General features: G+C 54.3%; 1 protein-coding gene across 1 annotated transcript; it reads left to right on the top strand.

Annotated features, from left to right (window-relative positions):
- Nucleotides 1-363: 363 nt before the first annotated feature.
- On the top strand, nucleotides 364-25,720 carry EPHB4 (EPH receptor B4). Its single transcript, XM_054995109.1, has 16 exons — nucleotides 364-725; nucleotides 9,712-9,782; nucleotides 11,163-11,844; nucleotides 13,433-13,588; nucleotides 13,693-14,022; nucleotides 14,474-14,598; nucleotides 16,485-16,641; nucleotides 17,356-17,458; nucleotides 17,866-17,936; nucleotides 18,112-18,225; nucleotides 19,511-19,758; nucleotides 20,219-20,434; nucleotides 20,924-21,073; nucleotides 21,402-21,595; nucleotides 23,736-23,891; nucleotides 24,042-25,720. Exons 1-16 carry the CDS (start codon nucleotides 674-676, stop codon nucleotides 24,163-24,165), a joined length of 2,949 nt encoding a protein of 982 aa, XP_054851084.1. The 5' UTR covers nucleotides 364-673; the 3' UTR covers nucleotides 24,166-25,720.
- The last annotated feature ends 696 nt before the right edge of the window (nucleotides 25,721-26,416 follow it).

Below are 26,416 nucleotides of genomic sequence, written 5' to 3'. Positions count from 1 at the left end.
CGGATCCACTTCGCCCGCCCCCTCCCTCTGCCTCCCGCCCCGTCTGCTGGCTCCAGCCCAGCCCAGCCCCGCTCCGCCGCTCCACATTGCTGCGGGGCTTTCTTTGTCCGACGTTCGCTCGGATTCTTCGGCAATTCCGGACTTTCTGGTTTGGCGGCGGCGGCGGCTCCGGGCTGGCGTGGGGAACAGCGGCGCTTTTGTCTGGTCCCGGGACGCGGCGCGGCGCGAGGGAGCCTGGGCGGGCCCCTCCGAGCGGGACGGCGGCGGCGTTTTCCTGCCAGGCGGCCGCGCGGGCAGCGGGCGGACCTGGGCCGGGACGCTCCCCGGGGGCTCCGCTCGGCGCCCCCGCCCGCCCGCCCGCCCCGGAGTTGAGCCCCGGCCGAGCGGAGTCCCCTCGACGGCACCTCCTCCGGGGAGACCGAGGCGGCCCAGTTCTTCCCCCGCCGCGAGAGTCCCAGCGCCCGGCCGCCGGGAGGGACGACATGGATGCCTGGCGCGGCGTGTGAACGACGCTCCGGCCGGTTTTGCGGGGCGGCGTCTTTTCCAGCCCTTCTCGGGACTCCGACGGGCCCTCGGATTAATCTCTTTCTCCCCGACGGGGGATATTTTTGCGGCGCTTGATCGCGGGTCCTGCGCCGACTCCCCTGCGAGGAACTCTGGCGGCCCTGGCGCTATGGAGCTGCGGCTTCTTTACCTCTGGGTTTCCCTAGCCGCAGCGGTGGAAGGTGAGCCCCGCGGGGCGGCGGGCAGGGGCCGGGGGCTCTTGGCTGCGGAGCGGGTGGGGGGACCAGGGGGCTCCGGGCTCCTTTGGAGGGGAGAACCGGGCAGCCCGGAGCCTCTGCCCGGAAAGTTGAGTCCTGGGGCGCGGGAGGGCGCGGGAGGCGGGCGTTTGGGTGCTTGCAGAGGTCGGTGGAGGGGGTCTCTGCCCAAGGTGTTCTTCCCCGCAGCAATCTATTTTTAAAATGCCTTCAGAGTCTGCATTGATCTCGGTAATGAAGCGCTCCCAAACCATTGATTCTCCCCCCCCCTCCCGAAAGACAACGATTAGCAGTTGGCTTTCATCTCCGCACTCCTTCCTGCCTTTGAGTTCCAGCTTTCCCTCCTCAATCTGCCCCCTCTCAAGTATCGCAAGGCGCTGATCCCCCCACCTTCCTTCTCCTCCTCCTCAGTTGGTATTCTTTGTTTTTAAAAATCCGATTTTGTTTCAGAATCCAGTTTGCAAGGAAACATGCCCTGTTGGGTGTGCATGGAGGACAGTGAAAATTGGGGCATTTGAGTTCCTTGGAAGAAAGTTGGGTCCATTGTGCAGGGAGAAGGGAGCCAGGACTCCTGGGTTCTCTGCAGAAGATGGGGGGAGGGTCCGGAGGGGAGGGGAGGGAGAGCTGAGAGCCAGGACCAGGGCTGGAGGGCAGGTGTGAAACTTGACAAGTTGTCTTGGAGAGGCGAGTGGATTAGAGCAGGGGGCAGTTAGATTACTGCAGGTTAATGATTGGCTTGCTGCTGGAATTGGTCTCAGGTGGGGAAGAGGAGTGGAGCCTAGTGGATAGAGGGGTTGTGTCCCTGCAGTGCTGGCTGCAGTTCTACTTGGTCTGATTTGTGTGCTGGTAAACTTTTCTCAGTACTTTAGCTGGGCCTGTGAGGAGCCTCACACGGGGCTCCCTTCCCTTTGCAGAGGGCCCAAGGGACATGGTCCCCCCCCACTGCCCTTGCCGGCAAAGTCTCCCCTCTTGTTTTCGGAGAATCCAGCCCCCCAGACACAATCAGCCTTCTTCTGGATTCTCGGAAGATATTTTCTGACACTAGAGGAGCCTGCAGCCCTGGCGCCCGGAGCCCCTGCCCATTTAAGCCTGCTCCTCTCCTCTCCCCCCTTTCTCCCCCCCCCCCCTCATTCGTTCATTCATCCCTCGCCAGGAGCTGAAATCTCATTGAAAAGGGATTAAACGGACGGACGGACCAGAGAAATGGCTGTTTTTTATTTCCATCGTTCTCTCTTCCCACCTCCCCTAGCTGAGGAAAACAAGGAATTTGGGGGCTGCTAAACTTTAGCCATAGCCAGCTGAGACCAAAGCCTCCTTTCTAAAATACACAAAGAAATCCCCCTTCCATCAAGCTGTACGCCCCCCCCCCTGCTGCAACCTCACTTTTTCTTCCGCTGTCTCCAGCTCCTTTCCACACACACACACACACACACACACACACACACACACCCATCCAATATGTGCTCTCCCCCTCCTGGGTCAGGTCTGTCCCAGGGCTGTGAAGGAGCTCTGGAGCATGTAATGCATTAATTGAATTCCTCTATTCTGGTCCTTCCATCCAGCCACACGTGGGTCATTCTGAAAGCGCCCCCCCCCCAAAAGAGGGGAATGTTGCTGCTTGCCTCAAATGTTGCAAATGGTAGGGGCTGTCTTCCGCCTCCCCCCCCCTCTTCTTTCAGAGAATTTAGGTGTCTCTGTTCAGGGCCTCCACCTGAATGCACACCCTCTTGATGCACTCTTGGTCCTAAGACCCACACACCCACACCCACACGCTTGGTGTGTGAATAAAGTGCCATCAAGTCACAGCAACCCCCTGAGGACCCCCCCCATAAGAAAGATGAACAGAGGTGGGTTGCCATTGCCTGCCTCTGTATCGTGACCCTGGATTTCCTTGGAGGTCTCCCATCCAAGGACTAACCAGGGCCGGCCCTGATAAGCTCCTGAGGTGGTGCTAGCCTGGGCCATCCAGGTGAGAGCCCTCTTCGGTCACTGCAGTTATTTTGGCTCCAGGCATGGGAGGAGGAGTGGCAGACTTAGGACCCAAAGGGCCTTGGAGTCCAGGGTCCGCCACTCTTCTGTCCCCCAGTGGGCACATCTCACGTGGGGGGGGGGCATTTGTGACTGAATTTTAACACACTCCTTGCTGTGTTCGCAGATGAGCCAGAGACTCTGACCCCTCTACGACCCAGAGTGGCATGCTGCAGCCTCCCACCATGGGAGAAGAGAGTCATGCCACCCTTTCTTTTGGTCCCTTGACCATCCTCTGCCCTGAGATCACCTGAAGCTCCATACCCCAAGTCAGAGAGTTGGTCCCTCTGGCCCAGGGCTGCCTGCTTAGACTCGCAATACTTTCCTGGGGTCATATGTGTGGAGGGGGCATTCTTGTGTAATGTTGCTGCAGATTCAGCCTGGAGCCTTCTGCCAAGAAAGCATGTGGTCTGCCCCTGCTCTGTGCCCTTACTATTAGAGCCAGAAGTAGGATTTGAACCCAAGACCCTTTGGTGCAAGTTGGAGTCAATTGCCCCCACGCAGCTGTTGTGCCATAGAAGGCCCAAGTCTTTCTGGTGGGATAATCTAGGGTGTGATGGCTGTTGTGGGTTTTCCGGGCTGTATTGCCGTGGTCTTGGCATTGTTCTCCGGCCGTGAAAGCCTTCGACAATACAATCTAGGGTGTGCTCTGAGTTCCAGTCCTGTCTGGATGCCAAAAAGGCAGCGAGGTGGGGTGGTGAGCTTGCTCAGAGGCCCGGCTCCTGGATTATGCAGCAGCTGGGCCCACTGAGGTCTTGTGAAGTGCTGGAAACGGCAAGAGCGGTGTTGGAATCCCGAGATCTGGATTGGCCGACGCTCCTCTTTCCGCAGGGAGACCGAGGCAGCTTTAATCTCAGCGCCTGGCTCGGCTATCAAAGGCAAAGCTCAAGCTTCTCCTGCTTTGGATGTGCCGAGACCCGTAATCCCTTTGCTGCTCAGGGAGGCACAGATGCCTCTATCAAAGGTGGAAATCGCACCCCCCCCTGTTGTGAACACACCCACCAGTTCCCGTTCTCATAGAGCTAACTTGCTTGCAAGTTTTCCAAGCTCAGTAGGGGAGAGCAAGTGCAGGATGGGTGCAGGCACCACAAACTGGACCAAACCTCAGACAGATGCAAAACAAAATTGGGGAAGTGACAGGAACTGAATTGTGCCGTGTAGTGTGTGTCAGGAGAGGCAGGATGCCGAACTGAGCCCTAGACCGGTTTCTGGACTGGCGTTGAGAGGCAGTCTACACCAGGCTCTCTCTCAGGTGCTGGGGGCAAAGGACAGGGCGGTCTGCTCCCGTTCAGTCCTGCTTTTGATCAAGATTCGGCCAAAAGTGCATCTTGCCCTTCACATTCTCACAGAGAGTGAGGCATGGAGGTTGTGGCCTGCTTTCCTATTTGGGGTTTGGAGATACAGTGCCTCTGAACATGGCAGTTCCATTTTTAGATATCACAGCGAATGGTCTGAGGTTTGTCTAGATTCCATGTATGAATTAGATCCCTTTTAAAAAAGTAATCTTAACTGTTTGACATCCATTTGGTGTCGGCAGCAAATTCCACACTGGATTTGTGTCTGTTTATTCTCTCTGTCCTGTGTATAATCATAAACCCCCATTGCTCGTCTCCCCCCTTTGTTTCTGACTCTCCTGCGAAAAGATTCCAGACCTCTTTTGCCCTTCCTTTCCAAGGGAAGTGCTCCAGCCCCTTGAACATCTACGGTGCCCTTCCTGGGCTGTTTCCAGCTCACACGTGTTATCTCGTAATTCCGACAATAGCCTTGCAAGTAAGCCAGTGTCAGGCCTGAATTAAACATGATGGCGAGGCAAAAGCGCTCACCTGTGGAACTTCGCACTTACCCGGTGTCCTTTCTGAACATGCCTGCTGCCTATGCAAAGGCCACTTTCAGCAAGATGTCAAGAGAGTGCCAGGCCCTCCAAGGGACAGTGTTTTGGCCTCAGCCAGCATCTCATTTGAAAACTGGGCCTGGGCCCTCTGCCGTTGGCAGCCAGTGGGCCCCCCCATTTAAATCAGGTCATTTGCCCCATAGGGAGGGGAGCTTGTCATGGGACAGCTGGAAGTTGAGCAAGGAGCCAGGATTCCTAGCTTAGACTAGAACCCAGGGAGTGCATGCTGCTTGCCTGGACTTTTGCAAAGAACACTGGGGGGACTGGATTTGGGTCTGATCCAGTGAAGCACTTATATATGGACGCAAGGAGTCAATTCATAAAGATCATTCATGCCCTGGCCAGAGCAGACCCTCTTCCTTTGCAAATGGTACACAGAGTGGGCCATGCTTTTATTTATTTATTTTATTGATGCTATTTATAGTCCACCTTTCTCACTGAGGCTCAAGGCAGATTACACAGTGTAAGTTAAGGTAGTCAACGGGATGGGACATCTGTTAAGCAATGTAATAGGATGAGAAATTATAGAAAGCTGATACCAAGCAGAAATCTGAAAACAAGCATATGCATTAACATAACGATGTAGAAGTTACATAGCAGGATAATATGTACTACAGCAGTTTGCACATAGTATACACGGCAGTGTCATCCACGGACTTCTCCCTTCGTTCAAGCATCTTTCAGAACCATTTTGTTACAATATTATCCTATAACTTTTCCTGCCAAGTTGCAGCCAAGATATGGCAACCCCTCAGGGTTCTCAAGGCAAGAGGTGGCTTGCCTTTGCTTACCTCTGTGCATCAACCCTGGCGGGTCTCCCACCCAAGTACTAACGAGGGCTGACCCTCCTTAGCTTCTGAGATCGGGCTAGCCTGGGCTATCCAGGTCAGGCACAGCCCTATTGCCTTTATCTAAGTGCCCTCCTGAATAATTTGACTCTGCGCTGTTCATGGGAGAGTGGGAGCCGTCCTGGTCTCCCCCAGCAGCCCATTTCACGAAGTGGGGTCCACAGCAGAGAATGTGCGAGTCCGGGACGAGGAGGGTCTAGCTATAAAGCCAGGAGACGGTCCAGGGTAATAATAGCAATAATGATAATTGCTCTTCTATACCGCTCTTCTAGACAGATGAGTGCCCCACTCAGAGCAGTGAACAAGGTCAGTGTTGTTATTATCCCCACAATGCAGCTGGGGCCGAGAGGACTGGCTTGCCCAAGGCCACCAGCTGAGCTCATGTCGGTTGGGGGGGGCATGGGAGAGGTCAGGGGAGACCCGGAATCAAGGCCTGGCTGCTCGGCCAGGCCCAAGAGCCCCCCTGAGTGGGTGTGTTGGGGGTTTGCCGCCCCCCTTCCCCAGCCTGGGAAGTGAATGGCCGGGCCTTGCTCCTTTGGAGGGGCTGCAGACACCCAGCTCCTCTCTGTGCGCAGGGCAGGATGCGGCTGCCTGCAATTAAGTAAGTCAGAAACAAGGTACTGGGAACTGTGCCCTGAGTTTAATTAAAAAGGCTCCGCAAGGTACAGGGTGCGCCCTTTCTTCTAGGGTGAAGGTGGGGGGAGGTTTCCACGTATGTCTCCCACTGCAAGGCTGTTTGTTAGGGAAGACCAGCATGGAACCCAGGAGTCCTAGCGTCTGCTACCCTCCCGTGGACCTGTTTGCCCCCACCCCCGAGCAGAGCCTTGGCTCCTGCCCCCCCCCAGCTCCAGCCAGCTCCCTTCTTGGGGGCCCTCCGTGCTGCCCCCCCCCTTTCTGACGCCCTGACTCTCAGCCCTCCGTACTCAAATCCTCCCACATCTGGGATGGATTTAGACAGGAATGAGTGTGAGTTGATGGGAGGGGAGCGGGAGGCCTTGGTGAGTTTGGCGGAGGATGGGTGGGGAAAAACTGAAATAGACCCGGGCGGGCAGCTGGAAATGGGGGGCCCCAATAGGGGCTGGCGGCGAGAGGTGGAGCCGGCTGGATCCTGGGCTCCCCCGAAGTGGGAGTGGGCCGCATCCCCAGCCCGCCACAGACAAAGCCGGCTGCTGGGGCAAAGCCGCCTCTCCCCAACTGACTTCTTCCCGGGCCAACTTTCCCTTCTTGGCTGCCTGCCTATCGACTTTCCTCCCTCCGGCTCTGCAACCAACTCGGCTGCGTCACCCTCCTTACCCAGGGTTCCCATTGCCCCCCCTCCTCCCCCAGGTGATCCCAACAGCCGCTTCTCTGGATGGAAAGTTCTTTTGTGTTCGGTTTCCTTTCTGCTTTATCTTGTCTGGGGCTGCAGGGGCTGTTGGCAGCCAGGACGGTCTTTTGAGGTGGGGAGGCGGTCTTTCTCCTGCCACCTAAGCAGAGTGATTGGTTGCTTGGATGGAAGGGCGACCAGGAGGGGGCAACAGCCCGGGGAGTTGGGGCCGCTGGTCCTTTGCCGGTTGTTGGACGGGGCAAAGCAGGGGCTGTAGACAGCCAGGAGACCAGAGGGCTGCTTCTCACAGGTTTAGCACATGCAATTTTGCATGCTGCTAGATGGTTTGGTGTCACTTGCAACAACTACCCTGCCCAGTAGGCCTCTCTTGTCTCCCACCCTTTCTGTTTAGACTGAGAGAGTTGCACAGCAGGACTTCTATGCCCCCCACCCAGCTGGGGGCAGCCCCTTCATGGTGCCTCGGTCTTGTGGGGCTGCCTCTTGGGGGAAACGCATAGTTTTGGCTCCCAGGGGCCTTCACTCTCACCCCCTAGACCGTGCCGGGAGGTGTGTGTGTGTTCAAACAAGGGTCCTTTTGTTTTGCCGGTGACCTCGCCAGCCGAAGAGGGGCCTGGTTTCAGGTATCATCCCTGCCACCGGCTACCAGGAAAGGAGGGTGTTGGCTGCTCTCGAAAAGGAGGTGCTGGCAGAACGGGGTGTTGGGGGGGCCGGTGGGAACCGTCCAGGGCAGGGAGGGCGAGAGCGGTGTGCAGGGCCCTGGGTTGTGCAGTATCAGTTAGATAGCAGGAGCTGGTTTCCTGGCCAGGGTGGCGGCAACTGTTTGGGGAAATGACGTGAGTCCGGCTTTTATGACTATTCCACCACCAGGCGCCCACCTTTGACCCACCAGGAGCCCGTTCTGATCCCAGAACTGCGTGCTGCGGAGACACCAGGAGTTTCAGTAGACTCGATGGTGTGTGTTTGAAAAGGGGGTGAGGAAATGGGTTTGTTGCCTACCTGGCTAGCAAGGCATTCTTTCTGAAGCTCGGTCTTTAGGGTGCTTGCACTGAAATGAATCACTACGTGTACATGACAAGAGATGGCTGTGACTTTTCTCTGCTTAGGTAGAGTTAATAATTTTAAAGGGGGATTTGTGGCTTCATAAGGAGACCTAGGTGTGTGTGTGTGTGGGGGGGAGTCTGTTAGACCCCCCACCCCCCAAAAAACTCATGACTCCCGAGCCCACAGATTCCCCACGTCCTTCTCCCGTCATCCCTTTGTTTCAGAGGGAGCGTGGTGTAGTGTTTAGAGTGTCGGATGAGGAAATGCCCTGGAAGTTTGCTTGGTGGCCTTAGGCTGAGAGTGTGGGACTGACCCAGCCCACCTCACAGGGGTGTTGAGAGGAGAAAGTGGAGAACGATGTAAGCCCCCGTGCATCCTCTTTGGGGGGAAAGGCAAATCTAAAGGGAGCGAATGGTTCTAACGCCCTGGGCAAGGCGGTTTAATCTACACTAGGATTCTGAGCTGCAGGCAACCGGGCCAGTGGGAATTGGGGTTCCAGCTTTGCGTGTCTGGAGCTGTGCTATGGCATGCCAGGTCAGACCACGGAGCTCAGCATCAATGGCCGTCCCTTCCAGGGTGTCTGGCTTCTGACAGGCTGGGGGTCGAACCGGAGACCCTTGGTGGGCACGGCTGGTGCTTGGCTGCAGGGCCTCTGACTGGCGGTGGCTTTCTGAGGCCTCAGGTAGTGAAAGCTCTTTCCCAGCCCTTGAAGCCTGAGCTCCTTGCCGTGGCAGCACCAGGGGCCTTGACCTGCGAAGCAGAGGCTCCCCGGCTGAGCTGTGGCCCCCGGGAAATCTAATCCTCTCCTGGTTGCTGTGCCAGAGCCTGCTGTGGTCCAGACCTCCTGTCTGTCTTTGCATGGGCTTAAGGACACCGAACAGGAGCTCTTGCTTGCAGCCCAAGCGCCCAGCGGCCCAGGCTGGGTGGTCACTGAGCAGAACAGAACAGAAAGGAAGCGGCCATTCTGCTGGGGGACCACCTGGAAACAGCCATTGTTTGGACAAGAACAGCTGTGCTTTGTAGCCACTGGTGTCATTTATAATGCTTTGAACGCAGAGGTCAAATGCTTGTGCCTCTGGTGGTTCTTTTACAGCAGTCCAAATAGCTCGGCTTAGCCCAGGCTCATCAGAACTTGGAAGCTAAACAGGGTCGGCCACAGACAGTACTTGGTCGGGAGACCACCAAGGAAGACGGGGGTTGCTTCGCGGAGGCAGGCAGTGACAAACCCCCTCCACTTGTCTCTTGCCTGGAACGCTCGTGGATCGAGTGCCCGTGGTGTGATAGCAATTCAATGCCACCTTCTTCTTCTGTCCTTTTACACTGAAAATCAGGTTCAGTTTTAGGAGACTGTGTTGGATTCAGTCAGGTTTTCTGCTGATGACAAAGGGCAGAGAGGTCCCCCATAACCACCCCAAATGGCTGTGCTGGGGATTACGGGACCTGCATGGAGGAAAGCCACATGGGAAGTGAGGAGAGAGAGCGGGCAAGATTGCACGAAAGAGCTAGGTGGGTCGAACCCAACGAGGGTAGGCCACTGCCCGAATGTGCCATGTAACAGTGCAAACCAAGGGACCGTTCATATAACTGAATTTGTTCTTGCAAAAGTCCCATTAAAGTTTTTAAGATCCATTTTAAAGGTCTGCTTTTTTGGGAGGCCCTTGTTTGTTTGCTGTTAGCCCATCCTGCTCCTGGGCCTCACTCCCAAATCTCTCCCATTGTGCTTCCCTCTGTTGCAACCTCCGGCATCTCGTGTGACCCTGGCCTTGTTTTCTTGCCCTGACCTGTTGACAGACCCCCGGCCTCCCATCTGTCTTTCAGAAAGCCTCATGAACACCAAACTGGAAACTGCTGATTTGCAATGGACAACGTACCCACCTGTGGACGGCCAGGTAGGGGGCAATTGGTTCCTTCAGCATGGTGCCCGTGGGAGCACCTGTCCTCTTGTGGGGTATGGGCTTCGGCAGAGTCTTATCCTCTTGCTTCCTCTTGGAACACCTTGAAGGAGAAAGCCCAGCGTTTCCTGAGTCTTTTAGACAGGGAGGAACAGGAGCTGAAGCAGAATGGACAGGAGAATGGACAGGTTTTTAGCTACATGAGGAGAGAGGGACACAAGAAACCCAGAAAGGCTAAGCCTCATTTCCGAGGAGAGAGGAGAAAAGGAATGCCTTCCAAATCCCCTCCCTTTTAATTGCGGTGGATCAGTACAATTATCCAATATGTAATGAATGCAAGAGTGCCTCTGAGCCTGTGCAGAATGGTGTTCTTCCATCAAGAGTGGATTCACTCCCCACAGCTTGAATTTCAGGGCGTGTTTCCAGGCGCTAACTGCTTCCTGGCAGGCTTAAATAACTACCACCTCCATTCCAGGAATTAGTCAGTGGCTGTAACTTGTGCTGGAAGAAATGCAGACTAGACTCCGTGGAGCATGGAGGGCGGGGGGGGGGGTCTGAACGGCCTCAGGGCCCCTGCGTTGTGGTTCACGTGCCCTTTCCGTGGGAAAGCCGAGCGGCAATGTGCAGAGGCAGGAGATAAGTGTAGCGTTGGCTATTATCTGTGATAGCTACGAGGAACTTCCCTGTGAAGAGGCAGTGCACCTTGGAGGGTCAGTTCTTGGGTCACACTGGCTTTTGACCTCACACCCCACTTGCATGACATTGGGATGGCTGCTTTGTTAGAGTGCTGGATTCCTCAGGCTTTTGGTCCGATCCTACAAACCGGTCCCCATGGACGGCACCTCCTCTGCCTCTCTCCTCTTCCGTCAGTCGTGATGGGGCCGGCGGGAGGGAACGAGTGGCAATTCCATCCTGTGCATTTTGCCTCTACTTATGACTTGTTTTCAAATGTATGATGAGAGCCAGTTTGGTGTAGCGGTTAAGAGCGGCGGGACTCTAATCTGGAGAGCCGGGTTTGATTCCCCGCTCCTCCTCCACTTGAAGCCAGCTGGGCGACCTTGGGTCAGTCACAGCTTCTCGGAGCCCTCTCAGCCCCACCCACCTCATAGGGTGATTGTTGTTCTGGGAATAATAATAGCATACTTTGTAAACCACTCTGAGTGGGTGTTAATTCATCCTTAAGGGCGCTATATACATCAAATGTTGTTGTTGTTGTTTTCAAATTTCTGCAAGCCGTTGCCTCTTGTCTGCTTCATTGACTGTCCTAGCTGTTGATTGTGTTGACTTGCATTTTTTCAATCTACCTTGAGTCTCATTGAGAAAGGTGGACTAAACAAACAAACAAATAAAAAAAAATCTACCTCTCGTCCCCATCAGTGGGAAGAGCTAAGCGGGATGGATGAGGAGCAGAACAGCGTCCGCACCTTTGAGGTGTGCGCTGTCCACCAGCCCAACCAGAACAACTGGCTTCGGACCACCTTCGTCCCCCGCTCGGGCGCCACCCACGTCTACGCAGAACTCCGTTTCACGGTGGTCGAGTGCTTCTCCATCCCCCGGGTCACTCGCTCTTGCAAGGAGACATTTAACGTCTTCTTTTACGAAGCCGACGCTGACGTGGCCACGGACACTTTCCCAGCGTGGATGGAGAACCCGTACGTCAAGGTGGACACTGTGGCAGCAGAGCATCTCACCAGGAAGCGGGCAGGAATGGAGGCCTCGGGGAAGGTGAATGTGAAGACCCTCAAAATCGGGCCTCTCTCCAGGGCTGGTTTCTACTTGGCTTTCCAAGACCAAGGGGCCTGCATGGCCCTCCTCTCCGTTCGCCTCTTCTACAAGAAATGCCCCTCCATCACGGTCAACTTCACTGTGTTCCAAGAGACGGTGCCCAGAGAACTGGTCATGCCTGTGGCTGGTCAGTGCGTGGTCAACGCCATCAAGATCGGCTCCAGACCCCTCAGCATGTACTGCCGGGAGGATGGGCAGTGGGCCGAGCAAACCGTCACCGACTGTGCTTGCGCTGCAGGCTACGAGCCCTCCGAGGAGAACACCAAGTGCAGGGGTGAGGAGAGCAGAGCTGGGCAGGGCGTGGTGGGGCACCAAACTCGTGATTGGGGGAGGAGGGGGGCACCACTGCTGAGTGTTCTGGGCCTGGTGTGTAGCCAAGAGGCTCCTTTGGGGAAACGGGCGGCTCAGATCCCCCCGAGTCGTTTTAGACTAGGAGAGGCTTAGACTGGAAGGCAGAAGCTGGGGATTTGGGGTGGTGGTGGTGGTTGTGATCTGTAGTAGGTGAAATCAAGCGGGGTGGGGGGGGGCAGAAGAACTGAGAAACTCGGGAGTTATTATGGGAGGGAACCAGGAGACCTGGGTATACTTACGGGAGGCCTGGGGGACAGCATGAGGCTGGTGCTCCTGGGTTATAGCGCAGCCTGGTGTAGTTAGAGGGGCAGGTCTGGCAGCTGAACCCTGTGACTTCTCTTTCAGGGCATGGGGGATCAGGGGCCCCCAGGGCTGCAGTGCTTTGGGGGCTGGGATGCCCAGCCTCTGGGGGGGGGGGGCGAGAACAAAAATGTGGGGAGCCAAGAATCCCGCACCTAATGTTTAGAGTGAAAGAAAGTGGCAGCAAGCAGATTAACCTTTCATGCACATCGGGCCTGTCTGCTGGCTGGCCCACCAAATCTCTCCCCCTGAGCAGACCCCGCTCCGCTGGAAAGGGTGGGGCTAGAGCTTGCAGAGCATCTTGTCTCCCAGGCAGCCCCCCCGCCCCGCCCCGCCCCGCCCGGGAGAGCTGCAGCTGCTCCCTGTCTCTGCCTTTGTCTCTTCTTCGGACAGGCAGCCGCTGGGAGACGGGGGCTTTGAACTCCCAACTGGCCGTTGGGAGCCCGAGGAATGCCAGACATTTGGGGGTCAAGAGCAGTTGCAGAGCAGGCAGATGGGGGAGAGGGAGGAGGCCACGGGCATGGGCCGGGAGCTTGGGGGTCTTTTAATGAACTTTACTGCGGGAGCAGGAGGGAGCAGGCTCATTAGTGCCTGTGGTGATCCCCCCCCCCGTTTGCTTTGGCATGCCTTTGTTTTGAAAGCATTTAGAAAATTCCCCCCAAGCGCCCGAGTGATGATGACCAAAGTTGTTGTCTGTGTTTGTATGGACACGGGACGAGCAGAAGAGTTCATTCCCGTGCGGTGATGGTGGGAGGGGGTGCTGTTGTGCCTCCACAACTCTCCACACGTTCTCTCTGAAGAGAAATCTGTCCTTAATCCTGCCCCCCCCCCCGCCCCGAGAACCGAGCCCAGAGGTACCGTGGGAAGATATGCTTCAAGTTCAGCTCCTTTGTAGAGAGGCAGGAAGCTGCGCCCCTCTGACAGACACTAGCGGAGGGAGACTTGCAGGAGAGGGGCGTGTGAGTTTTTTGCGGGGGGTGGGGGGAGTGTACGCTGCCCTTGGAAGTGGAGCCCACCCTCTTGTTGCTGGTTCACTTTCTGTTGCCTCTGGAAGCGCAGGTGTCATAGATGCCCCCTTCGGGATCTGGTTTTGCCCCAGGGATGCCCTCTGCTTACCCCCCACCCCCGTGTCTGTTAGGGCCGGCCAGCCACAGAGAAGAGGAGTTTGCTCCGACCCCCCAAGATGTTCTCTGTGTTTCTCCCACCCACAGCCTGCGCTGCTGGGTCCTTCAAGCCCTTGCAGGGCGAGGGCTCCTGCTTGCCGTGCCCCTCCTACAGTAATTCTCATCTGCCGGGCTCCAGCGAATGTTCCTGCCGCATTGGCTTCTTCCGGACCCGAAACGATCCTCCGACAAAGCAGTGCACAAGTGAGCGAGTCCTTTGGGGCAAGCATTCCCGAGAGTGGGAAGGCTGAGGGGGTTTCCGGGGACAGAACTCCCGGGCGTAACCCGTGCCTCTCTCCTCTGCCCAGCCACCCCATCTGCACCGCGCAGCATTGAGGCCAGGATCAATGGCTCTGTGGCGGTGTTGGAGTGGAGCGAACCCTTGGAGAACGGGGGTCGAGACGACGTGGCTTACCACATCATCTGCTCTGAGTGCCTGGAAAGGCAATCCTGCCGCCTCTGCACCCGTCTGGTTTATGCCCCCAGAGCCAGGGGGATCGTGGACCGCACAGTCACCATAGAGGGGCTTCAGCCGTACATTACGTACTCCTTCCAGATCCAGGCTGTCAACGGCGTCTCTGACATGAGCCACAACCCACCCCAAGTTGAATCCATCAATATTACCACCAATAAAGATGGTAAGTTGGGCCTTAAAACGGGGAGCCGGTTAATATTGGGTTCAAACCCCTGCTCAGTCATGAAGATCACTGGACAGACTTTGGCAGTCTTTCTCTCACTGTCCTACCTCCCCAGGTTGTTGTGACTAGAGGGTGGACAAAGATATGGTAGATTAAAATAAATAATACCTGGGCTGAAGCGTTGCTCAGGCATAGGAGACACACTATCAGGCAGCCCTGCGTATTCATCTGTGCTACAAAGATCATCTTCTCATAATCAGAGTCTCCTTGCTGAAGGGTCAACTCAGTTGTTCTGGCTGCCCTCGCAGAGCCTGAGTGCCTGGCCCATTTCGGCTGCTCTCAGTCATGAGAAGGTCTTTGGGGGATCCTTTGAGCCCTGGGGGGAGGGGGCTAGCGGCGTCTCTCCTGGCACTGGGGCAGGGGTCCATGCATCCTTCCTTCTCTCCCCCAGTCCCCCAGCCTGTTTCTGAGATCCAGCCGACAGCTGTCACTCCAAATGGGATGACCCTGGCTTGGCCCTCCGTCCAGCCTCCAACTGGGAACATCTTGGATTACGAAGTCAAGTATTACGAGAAGGTGAGTGAAAAGGAGCAAAGGCATTCTGTTACTGGTCAGCAGCTCCCCTTCGTACTCAGAACCAGACTGGTAAATGGCTGGACTTTGGCTCACTGGAGACTGTGGGCATTGCAGAGAAGTGTTTGGGGGCTAGAGCTCAATTCATGATATCCTCCGTTGGCAGATAACACACACTGTCCAGGGAGACGGAACAGGTACATCAGTGGGATCAAAAGCCCCCTGCCACGGTGGCTTTGTTGGCTGCCGTTGCTGTGAGGGTGAGATGGCTCACATCTTTGGAACATCACAATGTCATTAAAAACCCAACAACTAAACACACAATTTAAATGTCCATAAAAGCAGCAGGTGCAAATGAAGGTATACACTCCTTGTGCACATGCTGAGGTAAGCTTTGACCCACGTAACCTTCTGCCACAATAAATCTGGCTTGTTCTAATATGACACAAGGCTCTTTTTCTGTTTGACACAATGGTTACTCCTCTGGAATCATGCAGGGTGGTGTCTTAGCGTTCAGGTGGAGCCAAACATAGTGATGACAGTTATTCTGGACTAAACAATTGGGATTAACTAATGTCTGACAAAGAGAGCTGTGGTTCTCGAAAGTTTATGCTACAGTAAAGTTGGTTAGTCTTAAAGGTGCTGCTGGGCTCTCTACTATTTAACAGATACTAGATTCTGAGTAAGTGTAAGAAGTGTTGGTGGGACCAAGATCAAGATAATTCATAATACGGTATTTCCTGTTACCGTGAATGGATGTGAAAGTTGGACAATGAAGAAAATTGAATCCAGAAGAAAACGGATTCATTAGAAATATGGCGATGGAGGAGAGTTTTAGGGATACCATAGATAGCCCAAAAGACAAATCAGTGGGTTCTAGATCAAATCAAGCCTGAATTTTCCCTAGAAGCAAAAATGACAAAACTCAGGCTATCGTACTTTGGTCACATCATGAGAAGACAAGATTCTCTGGAAAAGTCAATAATGCTAGGAAAAATGGAAGGCAGTAGGAAAAGAGGAAGACCCAATGTGAGATGGCTTGACTCAGTAATGGAAGGCACAGCCTCCAGTTTGCAAGCTCTGAGCGAGGCTGTCAATTATAGGGTGATTTGGAGGTTGTTAATTCCTAGGATTGCCATAAATCGGAAGTGACTTGAGGGCACATAGCACACACAAAGCAGAGATTAATTAATTAATTAGCAGTGATGATGATCTCGCATGTCTGAGGCATTAATTAGTGAGCTGTGACTCACACAAGCTCCTACCCTACCACAAATTTTGTTAGTTTTATAGGAGCTACTGGACTCTTGCTCTTTTCTGCTGCATTCATTAGCAGTGAATGATCTCGCATGTCTCAGACAGGAATCAGGGGAATGGTAGATGCAAAGTTATTGTCTTGTTCTAGAATTCCAAAATGATAGCAAGTCCAGATCTAGGAGAAACCTATTCCGTGCACCCCAACAGCCACTCGCCTTTCGAGCTTACAAGTGGAAGTGGCACAGCCTAGCAACAGGTGTGTTCCCTGGGGCCTCTGCTGGTAAGGCTTGGCTCTCGAGCCAGATGAGAAAAGGCAGAGCACAAAGCCACGCATGCATGGCAGGGCTTCTCTGAACAGTCCTCCTTCACTGCCCTGCAAACCTCCAAGTTTAAAGAGAAAAGAGGATGTTCTCAGAGGCAGTGTGGGCTGGACAGCTGCCATTCATTTTTTTTTTTAAATATATATATATTTTATTTCAATGACAGCTGCCATTCATGACCAGTTCTGCAGATGCACCAAAGAGCTTATTGGGTTCATAAAGAAAAGGAGATGGCGATGTGCTTGATTCTTGACTTTTATTCTTGGTGTGATGAATGGAAGCAGAATGTGACCCCCCCTTCTCCTACTCCAGGGTGTCGGGGGACCCATGTTTGTGAAGACCTCTGTGAACCGAGTGACTTTGACCGGGTTGCGCCGGGGTGCTGTGTACGGTGTTCAAGTCCGAGCCCGTTCGGAAGCTGGATATGGTGGTTTTGGACCTGAAAGGGCCTTCCAGACTCAAGGGGCTGGTGAGTAGGAAGTCCTAGTTGGGGAGGGGGGGGGACATTCCCTTTTCACCAGCTCTGTGGTAGATGCTGTACCGAGTGTCAAAGCACATTGTGGGGGGATTCAGGCCAAAAAGGGTGCCTCCCCCTAACAGGGGTTCTTTTTTGGTGAGAGGCAAAAGTTCTGAACAGCCCAGGGCAAAACAAGCCATTTTTAAAAGGCAGGAATTTGTTTATTAAAAACAAGACATCATTTCAGGCTTATTAACAGAGACACGAAATAGCTAAAATTATTTCTAGCTAGATAATAAAGGTACCAAAAACATTTGAACACGTGGGAGGGGGAAGTGAAGTGATCTACCCTCCCCCTCTTCTTCTTTTTTTAATTTGCTGGTAGAGAGAAGGGATTTTGTGAAAAGTGTACCTACCGGTCTCTGTTGACTGCCTGTTTCAAGCTTGTTGATCTCTTTTGAGCTTGAAAGGAATATGCAGAATAGACCTGTCCTGGCATGAACAGGCAGATTAAAAAAGAGAATCGCTTGTAGAGAAGAAGTGGAGACATTTTTCTGCTCGCGGGTCTTGTGGAAGAGAGCCATGAAAGGAAAGGCCGGGAATGGCTGAGCAACCTCCACCACGTGCTTTCCGTTTCCTCCCCGTTCTGGCCCCAGAGGGTATCCTCACAAGGGTCTGGGCTTGTGCCTGCCCATCATTCGTGCTCTTTCTCACCTCTCCCTGCAGAGTTGGGAAGCAGCATGGAGCAGCTGCCACTCATTGTTGGCACCCTGGCCTTGGGAGTTCTCCTGGTCCTTGCGGTTGTCGTAGTGGCTGTTGTCTGCCTCCGGTGAGAAGCTGCGTCCTAAACGGAGGGTGTAGGAGAAGCTTAGCCGGGAGTGTTATGAACTCAGGGCAGGATGCGGGAGAAGCCCAAGGAAGAACGGGAGGGGCTGAGAGGGCAGGGGAGGTCCCGGGTGGGGCCAGGGTGTTGAGCGTAGAGGGCAGAAGCAGAGGAGAGGATAAAAATGTGAGGTGAGAATAAAGAGGTGGCAGCGGGATTATGGAAAGGGCTCTGCAAACTGTGGGAGGGGCTAAGAAGATGGGGTAGAGTTGGGAGTCTAACTGGAATGCAGGTGTAGCTAAGGGGGTGTTGTGCCCAAAGCTACAAAGTGTGGGCATGGCTTCAGGGGGCACTGAGAGGCGCTGAAACAGGCTCATTGGCGTGGGTGCCATCCTTTTCCTTCCTTTTTGCAGGCGCCAAGGTTCCTCTGGGTCACGGGAGGCAGAATACTCTGACAAGCCTGGGCAGTACCTGATTGGGCACGGTGAGTGTGTGGAGGTGGCTGGGCTGCTGAAGGGGAGACGGGTGGGGGCAGCAGGGGCGCAGTACTCATTGATGTGGCCAGAGGGTCCCTTGGGGCTCGTAGGCCGGAGGATGGGCTAGGATATTCCATTTTGTTCTCTCGTCTTTAAGGGCTTCTCCGTTCTTCCCCTCTGTAGGCACCAAGGTCTACATTGACCCTTTCACCTACGAGGACCCCAACGAAGCCGTTCGTGAATTCACCAAAGAAATTGATGTCTCTTACGTTAAAATCGAGGAGGTCATTGGTGCGGGTAAGAGCTGATCCTTGCCAGACCCTGTTTACGAGAGATCAGGAAGGGGCTCCAAATTGTCGTTATTTATGTTACTTATGATCTGCCTTTCGCCCTGGGACTCAAGACAGATTACATAACGCAAGTCAGCACAATCAATAGGACGAGGAGACGTTAATAAGCAATGTCATAAGTCTAGGATAGCAGAAATCTGAACCAAGGCATAAGTATGAAATATAACATATTAAACAATGCATGAAATGGTAGTAGAAATGCAGTGCAGTGAGAGCAAGATAAAAACATAGAGCAACAAATAACCCCTGTTAGCAGTATAGGCCACAGTCCCGTTCCTTCTACTGAAATGTCTTCCCGAATCCTCCTGTTATCATGTAGCCCTATTCCTTTATGAAACTACCCTCCTGAACACTTCTGGTGTGCAGAACTTGTGGGAGGCCAGGAGAGTGGGAGCCCTCCTGAGCCCCTCAGGTAGGCCATTCCATTAGCGGGGCCACCACAGAGAAGGCGCTTGTGCGGGCACTTGTTTATTTTGCCCATTTGTAGGGTGGCACCTGCAGAAAGCCCTGTTCAGGTGAGCCAAGCTGCTGTGGCAGAGGATGGGGAGAGAGGCGGTCATATAGATACGAAAGATCGAGGCCAGGAAGGGCTTTGCATATGACAGCCAATACCTTAAATTGAGCCCAGTATCTCCCATCTACATTTGGCAAACAGCGTCTTCACATAGGGCCTTTTGCAAAACTCTCCTCTGTTGGGGGTCACCATAATTCCTTGCAAACCACTGTTGATGGCCCTCCGTATGCACATAAGAAGTAAGTGCCACAGGGAGGGAGGTTGTTCATCTGTTCCCCTTCTGAATGAGAGAAATGGGTATCTTGTTCAACACGGGGAAGAATCTTCCCTTCCAAAGAGCCTGTCCCATCCCTGTGGGGCATGTCTAAGCTACGGGCGTATCAACAGTCTTCAAACTGGTTTATCTGCCTTAACTTATCCAAGGGAGTTCTGCCATCCTGGGGCAGAGGTTTCTCGGAAGTATCTCCAGTTGTTCTGCCACAGAGCTGCGTGATTCCCAGAGCTCTTTGGAAGAAAGTTCCATCAGTTAAAAGTAATTCAGTTTGCAGCGTAGACATCCCCTAAGAGAAAAGGGTACTGGATTGGCACTTGACTATGCCTCACCGTGTTTTAAGAACCCAAGCACAGGGTTAATTGAGTACAAGCCAGCCTCGAGCGCCTTCGTTCCTGTAATGCGTATCTGGGTCTTTTTCCTGCCCCTGGTGCTGGACTTCCGCAGGTGAGTTTGGAGAGGTCTGCCGTGGCCTTCTGAAAGTGCCTGGGAAGAAAGAAATCTACGTGGCCATCAAGACGCTCAAAGGGGGCTACACGGAGAAGCAGCGCCGCGAATTCCTCAGCGAGGCCAGCATCATGGGGCAGTTCGATCACCCCAACATCATCCGCCTGGACGGCGTCATCACCAACAGCGTCCCGGTCATGATCATCACGGAATTCATGGAGAACGGGGCCCTCGACTCTTTCCTCCGGGTAGGGGAATCCTGCCTTGCAGGAGCTGAATAGACAGGGATTGCAGGAGGAGGTCTGACCTAACTATCTGCTCAAACGGCTTTTGAGCTGCACTCAGCACAAAGTGCCTGGGCAAAACCCATTCCACCGCACCTTCCCTTCCCTCTTTCCACGTTCTCCTTGGTTCCCCCCCCACTCTTCCCCCACCTTGGGAATCCCCATGAGTGTTGTTGCTTCTTGGAGGAGAAATCCCCCCCCCCCCGCCAATCCTGTTTGCTGCTCTTTCCCTATCAGGACAGGGCCCCTTCATCGCTCTCTTTCCTGAGTGGAATCACATCGCTTTTGAGAAGCATACATTTTGGAAAGGAGGCAGGGGCCCAAACCAAAGCAGTTTCAGAGCCACCTTGGCACTGGCTGGCTACTGGACTGACCGCCTGCTCCTGAGCCCTTACCTAACTGACTTCTCTGTTCCTGTCTGCAGTCCAACGACGGCCAGTTCACACCTATCCAGCTGGTGGGCATGCTGCGGGGGATTGCGTCGGGCATGCGCTACCTCTCCGACATGAGTTATGTGCACCGGGATTTGGCAGCCCGTAATATCCTGGTCAACAGCAACCTCGTCTGCAAAGTGTCAGACTTCGGACTCTCCCGCTTCCTGGAGGAGAACTCTTCCGACCCCACCTACACCAGTTCCCTGGTATGCAGAGCTGCTGCTTTTCGCTGTGTGAAAATGTCACCCTCCTCTTCTCTCTTCTCCTGAAGTTCCTTTGGGCTGCCAGCTTTTTAAATGCCCAGCTCAGCAACAAGTTGAAGCGATCGAAGACTGGGCAGTTGGGCAAAGAGCAGAGAGAGGACCACAGAGTGCTCTGGGCTGGGAATGGCGTCTTGCGATTAGGTCAGAGGGTCCAGGACTGGACGGAGGGGGTGAGGCATAGTGGGGGAAGAAGCCGGAGCTGGGGTGTCTGGAGCGGGGAGTGTCCTGGAATGGAAAGGAAGAGGGAGCAGCAGGGAGCTGGGGAGGGAGAACTCCCAGCTCTGTGGAGAAAGGAGGATATAGCCCCAAATGCATTAGCGCAGGTGAAGCGAGAACAAGGGCTTTTCTATTGCTGGGGGTGGGGGGTGGGAAGAGGGCCTGGTGTTGTGGTTGTACTGGCTGCCCAACAGATGCCCCGAATCTCTCCCTCAGGGTGGGAAGATCCCAATCCGATGGACAGCGCCCGAAGCCATCGCCTTCCGCAAATTCACCTCAGCCAGCGATGTCTGGAGTTACGGCATTGTGATGTGGGAAGTGATGTCATTTGGAGAGAGGCCATACTGGGACATGTCCAATCAGGATGTGAGTGACACTTGCAGGCCCTTGAAGGGGGTCCTGAACCCAAGGTGACCCACCAGATCTCTTCGACGGGGTCTCTGCCTCTGTTTTCCACCCACCCTCATGACTCTTCCCCCTCCACATGACGGGCTGTGCTGCTCTGAGCTGCTGGTTCCTCTTTTCTTTCCTTGCTGATACACTCCTAGCCCCCCCCCCCCAATCCATTCCTTTGAAGGCTTAGCCCCCCCTCCCCCTGTGCACACTCAGAGTTGGCTGTGCCCCAGGCACAGAAGGGGGGGGCAGGGCCCTTCCGCCTTCCCTGCAAACAACGGAGCCTGACTCCCCTCCCCAGGTAATCAATGCCATTGAGCAGGACTACCGGCTGCCCCCTCCGACCGACTGCCCCACTGCGCTGCACCAGCTGATGTTGGACTGCTGGCAGAAGGACCGGAACGCTCGGCCCCGCTTTGCACAAATCGTCAACTCCTTGGACAAGCTGATCCGGAACCCGGCCAGCCTCAAAATCATCTCACGGGGCAACGGAGGGTAAGCAAGGCCACGACCCCCTGCAAATTTAGCCTCCCCAAGCTGTCCATTGAAACGTCAGGCGTAACATCACTTGCCCTGTCTGTTCCAGCCTTTTGCTAGGCCTCTGAGCTGTACTGCATTTCAGAACGAAAACAAGAGCTTGATCACATTGCTCTTGCAGCCTAAGAAGGTTACTCCTTGGCCCAAACAAAACATTACGTGTAACACGTGATCATGGGGACTGCAGCTTCCAGTACCCTGTGGGAAATCAATTCTGAAGTGCTGCAGAGGTCTGGTTCAGATTGGGCCCATGGCACAAAAGAAGAATGACTCAAACTCCCCCTCCCAGGACAGTTTCCCAACCAAAAGTCAAAATACATGGAAGTATTCAGTGTACATGCAGCTCCCTCACGGGGCAAAGAAGGCCCCTGGAACATTTTAGGCTGGGAAAAGGGCACGGAGGAGAAGGCTGAAGCCCCCCTCCCCATGCTGTGTTCATGATCCAAATTGGGCCCCTGTGGTCTATGGAACTGAGTTGCCATGAGAAAGTTGCCGCTGCTCCCTGGCTACAAGCCCCCACAGCAGTCATGCTTTATATGTAATATCTCATTTGGGCCGTAGAGGGTTAAAGTCATAGAATTGCCTGCCCAGAACAGAGCAGAGCCCCCCACCCCTGTGTGAGTCACTCTTGGCATGCCACCTGATGGAGCAGTGACTACTGCAGAGATTCACTGGGCAACCTCCTTTGAGAGACCCTCTCCCTACATCTCCCCCAGAGTGATCAATCCACGTTCCTCTGATGCAAAAGCCTGCTGGAATGTCCTGTGTGCCCCCTCCCAACTGGAGGCTAACTGGAGAGAGAGGCGTGGCCAGAGCACGGATTCTGCCACCTCTGTGGTGGAGTTTCACGTGATTTGCTTCTCCCAGCATGCAGTGCAAGACTTCCTTGCCCGTGCAGTCCTGTTTCTTCTCCGTGCCCTCTCCCCCAATGTTTTTCTCCTTTGCTTCAGCACTGGGGATTTGAGGAGAGGGCAACACCCCTCCACACAAGCCCTGCCTTCGCACAGCTTCATCCTCCAAGGGAGCTGCCTGCCTGGTTGTATTAGAAGAGAGAGGACTGGGTCAAATCTGCCAGGGTTGGAAGGGGGAAGGTGAGGGATTGCCCAGCCGTTCTATTCAAGTCTGCCGTATCCCTGACCAGGGTGTCCTCTGAGAAGACCAAGGAAGCCAGTGCTCTGTACGGTGCTCCATTCGAGTCTCCCTGGAGCTTCCTGGGTGACCTTTGGCCAGTCACGTGCCCTCAGCCTAACCTGCCTCGCAAGATTGCTGTGAGGCAGGAGAGGAAGAACAAGGTGGTTACCCATGAGAGAGCCCGGGGGAGGAGCGGGGGCGGCATCATTGCTGCTGGCACTGCCCCAAGGCAGACGGCGTTACGTAAACACCTTTGCGAGACTCTTCTCTCTGGGAGGCCCAGGCAGGAGGGTGCTGGGTTGCTTGGTGTTTGCGTAGCAAGAAGAGAACCCAGAAGCCTGAGACTTCAGTTCATTGGATCGGCTTCCTCTGTAGAGTGAGGAAGCCAAGAGTCCTGCCCGCGACCAGTCAGAGCCAGTGGTGCAGCATGCGCTTGGCACGTGGAAGACGCCACGCGCTGGTTGGGAAAGACCTTTCTCTGGCCTGGCCCCATATCCTGTGGCCCCCGTGAGTGTCCAGAACCGTTTGGTTCTGCCTCTCCATCCAGCGTTGACTTCTTCTCAATAGTTCTTAGGGCGAAGCTACAAGTGACGAATGACACTTGAACGGCAAGTGTATTTCTCCCTGTTCACTTGCGCTCCACTCAATCCACTTGCTGTTCAAGTGTCATTCATCACTTGTAGCTTGGCCCTCAGTCCTCCTTCCTTTGCCTATGTTAACCTCTCTGGACTTCTGGCTGCTCTTTCCGGAGAACCCGGGAGTCGTGGTTGCTCCGTGTCCCCTTGGACAGCCAGCCTGTCCCGGATACCCTTCCTGGCTCTTGCCACCCTTGGGTGCTACATCTGTTGCCTTTCCCCTGAGCTCTTGCTCCCTTGCCTTGGACGGCTGCGAGGCCGTTCTCCCCCCACCCAAGAATCCCAGGCTCCTCACTGCTGCCTTTGACTCATTTGTGCTCTTCCCCCCTCAGGCCATCTCACCCCCTCCTGGACCAGCGCCTGCCCCACTACTCGTCCTTTGGGTCTGTGGGCGACTGGCTTCGGGCCATCAAAATGGGCCGCTACGAAGAGAACTTTGCCACTGCTGGCTTCACCTCCTTTGAACTCGTCAGCCAGCTCTCAAGCGAGTGAGTGAGCGAGCCGCAGGGGCCAGGGAGGGAGCGGGGTGAGGCGGGTGGTGGGGAGGAGGGGTCCGGCTGAGCCAAGGGGGGTGGGGGTGTTGCCACCACTGCATGCAACTGAAGCCTGTTGCTTCGGGTCCGGTTTCTCCTCCACAGAGATCTGCTCCGAGTTGGGGTGACGCTGGCTGGCCACCAAAAGAAAATTTTGTCAAGCATTCAAAATATGCGTGTCCAGAGCAAGGCTGGTCCGTCTGTTGGTACCAAAGGAGGACATTACTGACCCAAGTTGTGCCTCTGGGCTCCTTCAACCAACAGGATTCAGGGGGTGAAACGAAGTGGTGGGCTTGCGATTTGGGAGGCCAGCTGCCTCAGGTCCCCCACCCCTTCCTTTTTTCTCTTTCCCTTTGGAACAGGATAGTCACTGGGGAATTGGCAGCTGCCTCCCCGACAAATTCTCTCCACTTTTTTTTAAACTTGAAGATGGAAGACTCTTTTTTGCTCCCCCAGTCAAGTTATGAAACGTCCACTTCTAAATTGGGCGGGGGATCCACGGGTGCTGCTCGCTGTGCCTCATCTCAGCGTGGCCGCCTGCAGCATTGGCTGAGGAGGCTGCCGGATCTCCCGTCTCTTCCATCTCTGGCTCATCGCCTGGGTCTCTTTTGCGGCCAATTAAAATCCCAGGCCCTCGGTGCCTTGAAATAATTCTCCTGTGTTCTGAATCTTCAGAATAGTGAGATGGAAATTTCAAAGATGGCCTCACATTTATCCTGCTTCCCAGACTGCTCTTCTGTGAAAAACGGCGCACTTCTCTAGTCTTCAGGAACAAGGGCTCCACCAGTGGAATTGCCAAGATGGCCCACCTTGAAGATGGCCTGCCAAGATGGCGGTGGGGCTTACATTTGCATGGGGGAGGTGTGAAATTCTTTCGGTGTTTCTAAGGGCAGCCAGTATTTCAGGGGGGCTGCTCAGTCTAGCTGTAAGATTTCCAAAATGGAGAGTCTTGATTTGCTGTTCTTTGCCCTTGTGGCGATGTTTGGAGAATTTGTTTGGGGTAATCACCATATGCCTTTAAAATCTGTCTTCCGTCCTTTGTGGGTGAAGGGAGGACCGTTGCCCAGGACCTGCTGACTTCCCCAAAACAGGGAGTTTTACTTGAAACCAAATCTGCTCCCTTGTCTGTCGGGGGGGGGGAGTGTCCAGTCCACTTGGGATGCAGCCCCGTGTGGCCTGATTGCTAAAGCGTGGTTAATATTGGCAGGATGCAGCACTTGGCAATGTGGCTTGAGTGAAAGAGGGACTTTCAGGTGATGATGTCATATCTGTGCCAAACTGTGTGCTGACATCACAACCTCTGCGCAATGATATGGGAACGAAAGGCTTTCATAGGGAAACTGGCCACTGTGAAATGGAATAAATCGTTGTGGTGATGTAACCGTATGACAATCAGAAAACTCTGCACTACTGTTGCCATTGCGATGACATCACAGGAGAAGAAAAGTGAAGCTTTGAATTCTGGGGGGGGGTCTCGCACTGGTCACGTGAGACCAAGAAGAGCTCAAAGAATTCTACAAGCACGGGCACGAGACTGTGATATCCGTGTGGAGCGGCTGCGGACACGGGCCATCCTTCTGTATGGTGTGACACCAGGATGCTACCGACAGCCCTCTTAATGACATCAGTATGATGTGCCTCTGGACAAAGCTTGGGTGCTGGTGGATGATGTCTCAGGAGCCGGCCTGTGATGTCGTAACCAAGCAGAACTTCTTTTGTATCCATTCTTTAACCTTCATATTGAAGGTGGTGATGTTGATTTTTATTAAAAAATTGTATCTTGTAAACCAAAATTAATGGAAGTGCTGTGGGGTGGGGGGAGCAGGGAGCTGGGGGAATATCTCCTGGGGGAAAGGTTTTGGTGCCGAACTTGCTTGAGCAGAGGCAGGAAGCATCAGGGCTCCTTCACCAGGTCCCACGTTAAAGAAGGACGTGGGCTGCCAGGTCCCAGCCAGAGAGCCGAGGGGGCCCCACTTTCTCCCGGGCTGTGAACCTTTGTTGCTTTTCAGAAGGCATGCTGATTGACTGATCCGAGCCCCAATCAGAAGCAGACTGAAAACGCTTCCTTCCAGTCAGTGCCTTTGGGATCTAGCTGCTTGGAAAACTGCTTCCTCTTCCTGAGTTTTTTTTGGGGTATCTTCCCTCTATATCCAAAAGAGAATTGGGGGGGCGGGCTTGGGGGGGATTTTTGAGCCTCACCCTGCCCTGCAGTAATCATTACCCTGCAGTAATGATTGCTCTGCCCCTCCTCCAGATGCCTCCCGTCTGCAGTGGGATAGGAAGTGAGTTGCAGAGAATGGGGAGTGTGCCAGATTGGGAGGGAGCCATGGAGTCATGGAAGGGAGGGGCTTCTGAAAGCCCCACCCCCTCTACAGAATGCTAATTTAAAACACAATTATCTTTTTGTTTGTTTAACAAAAGGTTGTCTTTTTTAAAAATGGAGATTTGCAATGGACACAAAAAGGCTGGCGACGGGGATT

Source organism: Eublepharis macularius, chromosome 12 (assembly GCF_028583425.1).
Source record: "Eublepharis macularius isolate TG4126 chromosome 12, MPM_Emac_v1.0, whole genome shotgun sequence".
Lineage (NCBI taxonomy): Eukaryota > Metazoa > Chordata > Lepidosauria > Squamata > Eublepharidae > Eublepharis > Eublepharis macularius.
This window is presented reverse-complemented; position numbering and strand designations above follow the sequence as displayed.

Bases quoted from the DNA above. Each gene is read 5' to 3' on its own strand.
- EPHB4 (XM_054995109.1), top strand. From the start codon at position 674: ATGGAGCTGCGGCTTCTTTACCTCTGGGTTTCCCTAGCCGCAGCGGTG. The intron at 13,589-13,692 runs GTGAGCGAGTCC...TCCTCTGCCCAG, and splicing joins TCCGACAAAGCAGTGCACAA to CCACCCCATCTGCACCGCGC. The intron at 14,023-14,473 runs GTAAGTTGGGCC...TCTCTCCCCCAG, and splicing joins TATTACCACCAATAAAGATG to TCCCCCAGCCTGTTTCTGAG.